Genomic DNA, 9,614 nt, shown 5'->3' with positions numbered 1-9,614 from the left:
GTCTACCTACCGCTTTGGTGCATTGCACGTCCTTTCCCAGCAGCCAGTGCAGCTCCAGATTTCCCTCCCCCTGATAGCAGGACTGCAGCCGCTCTTTAATGCGCATGTTGATGTCTTGGATGGTGAAGATGCAGAGAGCAGAGTGATCTGGAGGGTCGTGGTACTGCTTCTGTCCCTTGGAGAACACAGCAAAGAGCACGTCCTCCTGAGAGCTGATGTTGAGCGACTTTGCCAGAACCCTGCCGGCCTTGGACAGGTAAGCCGCCTGCAGCAGACGGTACTCCTCGCCTCTGTGTATGCACCCCACAGGAAGCGACACATATGAGTGGAACTTCTTGTCACCTTTGCAGAGGCGGATGATGCGAGATGTGTAAAACAGGTCGCCAGGGGAGCCGCCTGCAGGCATCCCATTCTCTGGAGTCTCTGGCTGGACAGTCATGAAGTAGACAAAGCTGCCGCTAGCAAAGCCGTATATGTAGTAGATGTCAAAGTGTGGGACGAGAGCCAGTGTGTCTGAGGGGATTTTGATGAGAGATGAAACAAAGTCGGTGTGAAGCTCATAGTCCAGCATGGCAGAGGATTCTGGATCTCGAGGCAGCTTGCGGCTTGAGATAGTTGGAAAGTAGTCCTGCTTGCCACCAACAGCAGTGCCGATGTACAGAGTGGCATCCTGACCCTGAGAGGGCACAACAACGCCATACATCGTCCCCGTCTGGTTGTCACTGGACAGGTAGTGTTCTTTCTTATGGGTGGGCTCCACAAGGATGAACAGGTCGTCCAGCCTCATCAGCTTGCAGACGCCCTGGTAGAGACTACCACAGGCCAACAGCCGGTTGTGAGAGTAGTCGATGAGCAACAGTTTGTTAACATTGTCAGTTGAGGCCAAAGTCTCAGAGCAGGGCTGGACAATCAGTGGGGGATAACATGCTTTGTTGTCATACTCTGGTCCCGTATCGTGAGACACCAGGAGGGTGAGATTAGCCGACAACTTGTAGATTCGGTTGACGGCTCCGATGTACAGAGCTCCAGTAGACTGATGCACAGTCAGGTGGTTCAGCGACCACTCCCTCCTCTCTGATTGGAAGATGTTCAGAGTCTGTCCAAGAGTTGTCCTTTGGTTCACAGAGATTAGAGTCAATAGCCACAGTGCCAGAGGCCATGACATGACCTTTAGAGGACCATGACCTTTAGGGAGGCCGCAGTTAGTCCATCCTTTATCCGAGCACGTTCCCATTCCCACAGGGCTCAAAAAATCACCAAACACAGACAAATATGATTGTGTGTCAGCAAGGAGCAGGGTTGAAACCGATGAGCTGAAGTGTGTCTCGTCCTTCTTAATGGATGTTCACATCATTCTGAAAAAGAGAAGAGAGATGTTTGCTTTTAAACTCCAAAAAAAGAAAAAAAAAACTTGATTCTTTCGAGTGTGAAAAACTGCTTTCATGATATCATGAGACACTTCATCTACAAGTCTAGAAATATATGTGCTTGTTTTCTCCTCTATCTCCGCTCAGTCAGACACACAAGACATCAAAGAAACAAGTAATCATTTGTTCAAACTGTCTCCACATATTTACTAGCCTGAGAGAGGGTCCAATATTCCCCCTATCAACAGGGGGGCTCATTATATTCGCTTGTCTGTAAGGCAGAACTAACTGTGGTCTATTACTTGAACAAAGCAGTGACACAATGTAGCTGTGCGTTCCCTCTGTTTGGGTGGCTAATTAAATGATCCAAATGTATTAATTATGCATCCATATTTTGGACTCCCTGTTTTCCTCTCTCCCCTTCGCCTTGTTCATTTAAATGGTTGAATCCAGGAGGAATTAATCACTCTCCACTGCGGCCGACATTCCTAAATTAATCAGGCTTTTTCCAGGGATGCAGGGAGTCATTAGTGATTCAGAGCCAGGCAGCATCAACTCTCACACTTCCCTGTTTAATTTCATTAGCATATTTTATGTAGATATTTCCAGGAGACAAACAATGTCCGTCAAACACGTGACGGACTGAAGGATAGATGAGTTGGGAGCACGGATGTTTGATGGGTTTACTGTTTTTACTGGGGTTTTTTCATTGTCATAACTATTAGATAATGTATTTTTTAGTCTGCTTAAAGGTGTTCGTCATGTAGATGAGACAAAAATCAGCTAATTTGTAATTAAAATAGGTTCCTACCTCAAAATAAAGACAGATGTTTAGCGAAAGCAATACAAGCACTGTAGATGGCTTCACATATGGCGTTACTTCATCGAAGTCCATTAATAGAGTAATAAAACTGCCTGCATAGGAGAACGCACCATAAATTAAGACACCTACATCACCCTAAATCCTGTCTGTGCCACCAGAATCTTCTCCAGTCTTTCCCACAAATACTGTTTTTATCTTCCTCTTTTGTCATCTCCATTACCACACCAGAAGCACCTCCACACTCTTCTAATAAGACCCTTTTTTTTTTTAAGTCAGCCCCCCTCAGTGAAAGGACTCATAAATTTCCTCTAAAGATACTGTGCCAAATGCTAGAAGGCCTTAGCTCAAAAGCAACTGTCTTTTTTGGCTGGAGAAAACGTAAACAGGGTGTTTTCTCAGTGAGGCTTCCTGGTATAAATAAAGGTTAAATGAAGACAGCCATGTCAGATCCTAATGTGGGGGTCATGATGCGGTGGGTGCTCCCCATTGGCTGACTAACAGGACGTCCGGCTGAGTTGAGCCGGGGCCAGAGATGAAGCGGATGGATGGATACTGAGCTCGCTGGGCTGACTCCAGCTCCTCTCCAGCATCTCCTGTCCATCTGTCCCCACCACGCTCACACAGGGGGAGAAGTCACTCAAGTGTCTTGACCTACTCTGCTCAATTTGGCAAGCTCAGTGTGAGCAACTCAAGCAGTAATTGGCCACCGAAGAGCAATACGTGTCACACACTGTATTGTGGCATTTAAATCTGAAGTTTAATGTTTGCTTTTCTTTATTTATAACTGCTGACATTTACACGGATTTAAATGAATCAATATCAGTCACACTGCTTTTCACTATCTTCACAGTCTCTGCTTTTGAATATTAGATGACAGAAGCTTCTTTTCTTTTCTTATTACTTTTCTCACTGGACACTAAAAACTGTGTTTGCTTTTATTAGTTCTCAGAAAGCCGAGATTTGGCAGGACATGTTGGCTCTAATATTTACATCTTCTTTATTTTGGACAAAATTTTGTCCAGCAAATTCCCTCTGAAAATCCCTCAAATCATCTGCTTTGCAAGCTGATGAGTCTCTGAACCCGTTTCTGTGTTCATTTGTTCTCTTCATGTGAAAACATGATGAAATTAGTCTTCAGGCGTTTTTAAATGTTTGCAGAGGAAGCAGTGACATTTCTGTGTTTTGATGGCCTCTGGGTAAACTAAAGTGTAAACTCTTGCTGCGATTCATGCGCTGGTATTCTGTAGAGAAAATAGCCTAATCTAGTCAGAAACACACTCCCTGGAGTGCAAACCTTTTTGTGAATCTCTTTTGCTTTTTGATGTAGGCTTCTTAAACAACAGAGTGTCATATAATACATTAAAGAGCTGTGGGTGGGTGGGTTAGATCACAAGTCAGACTGAAACATATTCTTGAGCTACCACTAAAGCAGCTGATTTAACCGTGTTTGTCTCTATTTTGCACAGTGGATCGGTGGTTAGCACTTTCGCCTTTCAGCTAGAAGATCTCTGGTTTGCTCTCCGGCCTTCCCGGGATCTTTCTGCATGGAGTTTGCATGTTCTCCCTGTGCATGTGTGGGTTCTTCATTTTCCTCCCACAGTCCAAAAACACACTCAGGTTAATTGGTAACTCAAAATTGTCCATAGGTGTGAATGTGAGTGTGTTTGTCTGTATATGTATCCCTGTGATAGACTAGTGACATGTCCAGGGTGTCCCCAGCCTTCACTCTAAGTCATCTGAGATAGACTCCGGCCCACCAAGACCCTAATGAGGATGAAGCAGTATATAGATAATGGATGGACAGTCCTGTTACTTTAGATTTCTCATGTTTAAGTCATTCTCCAAACTTTCAATTTAAGAGCTTTGATATGAGATTTGCATTGTAATCTTATCAGAAACTCAGGTGATGTCCGTTTCTTGACCAGAAATAATAAATAAGACAGCGTTCTTGAGGTCCAACGGCAAACAGCAGACCGAATGATATTTGCCGAACCAGGTTTGAGTCTGGCGTGACCTTAAACAACAGACAGCAGCAGTGGCACCCAGAGGTTAATTCAGTGTGGAGAGTCTCCAGTCAAATCCTCAAGAGGAGTTACAAAACAGGAGAGAAAAACAAGAAGAGAAATTAGGAAGTACTGGCGGCAAACAGAGCTGGGCAGGCTTGCAGGCAAGCAGCAGCCTCATCATTTCATCCATTTCTGTTCTGCCGGCTTTGGTCACGTCTAAGGCGTGCAGTCATGCTGCTCAGTGTTTACCCTGGATTATAGAGACAGCTCTTCGCCCTGCACAGTCCTCCCTGCTGAATTCTCCGCCTCGCCACACAGACACACTCCAGCCCAGACGTGACTCATTCACACTCACACACAGGAACATGGTTTGCTGAGGCCTCTGGGGACATGAGCTCTCAGCGGGCACCAATCGCAGCGCAGAGGAGGGAGAAGCCAGCCTCTTGTGCTCTGCAAACACAGCCCTTTGACCTGGATCAAGATCAGTGGAAGCAAATCTATCCTTTGGGTTCAGCTTTTATTGGGCTGAAATGCTGTCATGTCTTTTGTAGCCCCCTGTTAGGCACGATTCACGGGACAGAAGGGGTGTTTTTTTTAATCTCTTGTTTGACCCATCTGTGAAAGAGATGAACTAAAATGTTCATGGGGCATATTTATTTGTTAGGTTGTCCATGTGCATGATGTGCACTGCTCATGCAAGTCTAACAGTATGAGGTTGCATTATGACAGCATTCATCCTGCAGTAAATTTAGCTTTTTATATTTTTTGTTGTAGTGAAAATTACAACTTTGGGTTCATGATAGTGTCTTGACCTGGATGATGATGCCAACAAGCTTTTTCTTTAAGCTAAAGTTGTCTGTATTCTTGAAATATATATTGTTACATTTTCTAGCACCAACACTAAAATGGTATAACAGGATTTTTTTTCACTCAAAGGAAAGACAGATTTAGTACAAACAGCCTGGTGTTCAAGTCTATCTTGTTTCTGTGTTGGATTATAGATCTGCGTGAGATTGGGAACACTGTCAACAGACTGTGCCACGATCTTTCTAAAGGTCAGAAGATGCATCTCTGTTCTCACACTTAGTCAACAATAGGAGTCATTGTCACTCACATCAGAGGTGATAAAAACTTTTTTTTTGTTATTGCCGTTGTTTTTTTGTGGCCTAGATTTCTAAAGCTATACAAAGACAATAACAGTATGAGACTACGGGGGCGGAAAAGTGTCTGAACTACAATAGTCATAACAGCTTCTGTCCTCATGATTATAAGCAGGCTGTGCAGAAGCGCGCTGGGCATTCTGGGTCCATACAGTAGGTTTCACAGCACGTTTGTTCTACTTGGAGATCATTATGGATTAAAGAAAAAAAATTTGACTGCTGCACTTCACAACAATGTTTGTACATGTAGTAGTTAAAGTCAGAGGGAGTACTTTTGTCTGGGGTTTTCATCAAATACACATGGGCAACTCAATGGGGGAAGGGCTAGCATTGTACACATTACACATGAATGGGCTGGGAGGGCGCCAGTCGCAACAGAACTTGACTTCCAAATGAATAAATGAAGGCAATTAGTAGATCTGTTTACAATGTTGTGGAGACAGAAGTAGGTCAAACGTGGCAGAGACAGGAGGGAGGAGGGAGCCGGCAAGCCAGAGCCAGAGGCTGTCGCTGGTACCTACGGTGATGAGTCGGGGAATTAGGACATGAAAATGCCGTCTTTATTAACCATGACTTTTAAATGAATGTCATATTGAATCACAAGGGACCAGTGGGGTTTATTAGAAAGAGCAATGTTTTGTGATCAGCCCACCGTGTTTTATCTGCAGCTGTGTTCAGGAGGGGGATGCCCAGAGTCATGAGCCCCACCTTTCGAAGTCCTCCTTCACAGATTCAGGCCTCACAGGGTATAATGTGTAGCATGGATGCTCGCACTGCAGTGAAGATACCCACAGGATATCTTCACTTTGAGCAGCACAGTGAAAATTTATGACTGTTGGCCTGTGGTGAATTTTCATCATTATGTTCTACAATGTAAATTCAAACAGAACTCTTCCCCCAAACATTTCTCTCAGTCGGGGGGGAATTTTACAACCAGAATTTAGAGAAACGGCACAAACACTTTGTGAAGCAAGTATTTTACAAAAACCAGTACAAATTGGTGCAAATTCATTTAGTTTTGTTGGCAGTTCTCCTGGCGTGACTGCGTGTCCCAGTATTGTTTTATATTAACAAAAATGAACCATAATTGCCTTTTTCTCCAAGCTTGTTGTTTAGTTTATTGGTCAGCACAGCTATTGCAGGCTTTAGGACTCTCTAGCCAGCCACTAATCTTGATGGTAGAGTAGCAGAGGGAGTCTGTGGGGAACAGTAAAACAGCACTATGTCATCGCAATACGCTCCGCTCCTAATAACTGCAGGATGCTGCAAGGAACCGGGGCACAGGCAAATGTGACATAGGGGACCAATTCCAACACATCACCACAACACAGTCAGCAGCCTCCTCCGCAATGCATGCCATTATCTTAGGTCATATGCATTATACATGCAGATACAGTACTATATCTGAAATTGCTGTTAAGAGCAGGGACCAGATGAAGGGCACTGCTGCTACTGTCAGATTTAACCATGCATGCCTTTCGCTTCCCTTCCCTCTTCTCAGCTCTGTCTTCCCTTCCATAAATCTCATTGTCGGTCTTCCCTGGTTAATGGTGACCTGAAGCTTGCTCATCTCAACTGCCGAAGCCCTCGTGTTGCATATATGATGAGCGTAGAGGGGAAAGTCAAAGTGACCTCCAGTGCTGTGATGAAAACCAATGCAGTCCGAGTGCAATAGAGGGTCTTCTATAATTCAGCGATGGCAGAAGAAGACAGAGTGAGCTGTGTTTTCTTAGGAGCCACACTGCATCTGTGTGCGTTGCCGTGCTGCATCAGCTGCCCAGCACCCCTCATCCTTAGTGTCGCTTAAGTGCAGGAAGAAGAACAAGGGGCAAACAGAGGAGTCGGCCGGGGTTCAGAGTGCTCTGCAGACAGTGCAGCTGAATAGAATAGAGAATAAGGGTTGTGAAATGTGAGCACTACTCTCTAGCCCTGAGACAGACACAGAACAGCTTACTAGCTCTGTTTTTTTATATATATATATTGTAAGAGCACTATCTTTTAGCCATTTTTACTTGCCTGAGTAACTATAAGCCTGATACTCAGCCTCTAGCATGGCTGTAATTTTATTGTCTGCTCCCCATCTTCTGAGTCTCTTTCTTCTTTGTCTGAGTTGACATTTCTCTTTCTGTAGAGCAAAGCTATAGTTCTGTTCAGATTGATTCACTTATAGATGTGCAAGGCTATATTTCTTTTGCATGCATAAATCATGGATATCTGACAGGGAAAATACATTACATCTGACAGAAACTAGACCCCAGCGAATGTATGAATGAGAAAAATAATCAAACACTGTGATGCACAGCATTCATGTGAAGCTGTGAAGCACATATGTCCATAATTCCCACACCACTGCACACAGAAATCAAAGAACTTATTCCAAAGAAGCCTGTATGTTTCCTCGGCTTCCTCCCTCTTTGCCCATATGGCTTCGTGGGGTGGAGGATGCCAAGGTTGGAGGTAGCTGGCACGAATAATTACGATCAAAGAAATTACAATGCAAAAGGAACAGCTGCTACCTCCACTGCTGACAAATGACTGTGAGGACGAGGAGACGGCGATAGACAGCGAGTGAGGGAGAGAGGAACAGGAAAGAGGAGGAGAGCTGGTGTATGTTCTACTATTCGACAACTTTCCCTGTAAGTATCTGCTGCTCCAAAGCCCATTTAACATTTAATCCACAGTGCAAATAAAGCCTTTGGGGGCCATTCACCCAAAAGCTGTACAAATACAAGCATCTGACCAGATTATCTCAGTCTGTTTTCATGCTCGGTCCAGTCCGGCTTGTTTCTAATCTAACCTAGTCAGAAATGTGATCCACTTTCCTAAGTTTCCCACTTGATTTTGAGAAAATGCACAAAAATGTCCTCAATGTTCAGAAATAGAAATAGCCTGGTTAGAAGAACAGTACCCGAGTGGGCCAGAGTTCTACCAGGACTGCAAACACAGGTGAATTTCACTCAAATAGAATTTTTCTGGAAGGCAAATAGGTTTTTGAGATCCTTTGTACAAAAAAGCCTGCAGGGATAGCACATACTTCGGAAACAGTGAAAAATTTACAGCGAATACACAGCAGAGAACGTTTCCCTTCGCTACAACCTGTCCCTCTTAATGTGACTTGATCTTCAAATTAAAATTGAATTCTCCAAGTCTATTAAGTCCAGTCCCATCTGGTTTGTGGCTGCCAAGGGCTGATCACTCTACAGCAGTCTCAGATGTAGTCCAGTTAGTCTGGGCGTATGGGAGATGTTGTAGGTAACCAGATGGGGACCGTTATGAAGATGTTGCCACTGAGCGACCACTCTGGACATTTTTCTGAGAAGTGGACACTCAAGCCCTTTTCAGACATGGAATATGTAACATCGCTGGCTTCATCTACCCATTAAAGTGAGTGTATTCTGACATAGGTCACTTAGGTAAATGTTCCTCACAGCTTCATTCAGACAAACTCACCACACTGACAGAAAGAGCCACACCACACACACACAATATTTGCCCGATACGCAAGATTTTACTACAAGTGATGTGATGTATATTGCGAAACAGAGCACCTTAAAAAAATCTAGGCTCATTTCACTGTCCAAAATAACCAGTAGCTAACCAACATGGATCATATTGATACTATGTAGTGTTCTGTTGGAAAACCTTGGACTTTGACATCTAAGGCCTATGCCTTAGACACCCAAATAAATGTTATAACAGAACAAGAGCACTCCCTTGTGCAAATAACAATCCTAAATGTCATTGGAGAAATGCACGGCCACCACATCGCAAAAACACCAACCAATCAGGAACATCTTGGAGATAATGACAGTTGCCCAGGACGTTGATTTGACCTCCAAATACCCAAGACCCCATTCTGAACAAGCATCACTAGGATGCAGTGGAACAAGTTTGTTTCCCAGAGGCCCCACCGCACAACCCAGAGCATCCAAAGGATCTACTGTCAACGTCCTGGTGTCAGACCTCATAATACACCCTGAGAGGTCCTCTGGTCCAATCCAATAGCTTAGAGCTTTTTTGACAACATAAAGGCCAACACATGAGGCAGGTCATCATAATGTTATGCCTGATCGGTGTATCCTGACGGCTGTGATGGAACTCAGGCCTCAACCTGAGGATGGCTGATATGCAACAATGGATTTTATTGCATCTTATGAGCTCTGATTCTGTCTTGTCTATGACTGGCCCTTACATCCTGACCAATATTGTCTCTATGTTGGAGATAGTTTGTCATTCTAAGTCATTAATGAAGTTACTG

The 9,614-nt window shown here is 44.1% G+C and overlaps 1 protein-coding gene across 1 annotated transcript in view; it reads right to left on the bottom strand.

The window, feature by feature from the left end:
* LOC110949258 (plexin-A2-like) overlaps positions 1–9,614 on the bottom strand; it is a 97,931-nt gene that overhangs the window by 81,924 nt on the left and 6,393 nt on the right. The window contains 1 exon segment of the mRNA XM_022191188.2: positions 11–1,355. Coding sequence (XP_022046880.2) covers positions 11–1,234 — 1,224 coding nt within the window. The 5' untranslated portion in view covers positions 1,235–1,355.

Source organism: Acanthochromis polyacanthus, chromosome 5 (assembly GCF_021347895.1).
Source record: "Acanthochromis polyacanthus isolate Apoly-LR-REF ecotype Palm Island chromosome 5, KAUST_Apoly_ChrSc, whole genome shotgun sequence".
NCBI classification, from domain to species: domain Eukaryota; kingdom Metazoa; phylum Chordata; class Actinopteri; family Pomacentridae; genus Acanthochromis; species Acanthochromis polyacanthus.
The sequence above is the reverse complement of the archived record's forward strand: the minus strand, read 5'-3'. Positions and strand labels throughout refer to the sequence as shown.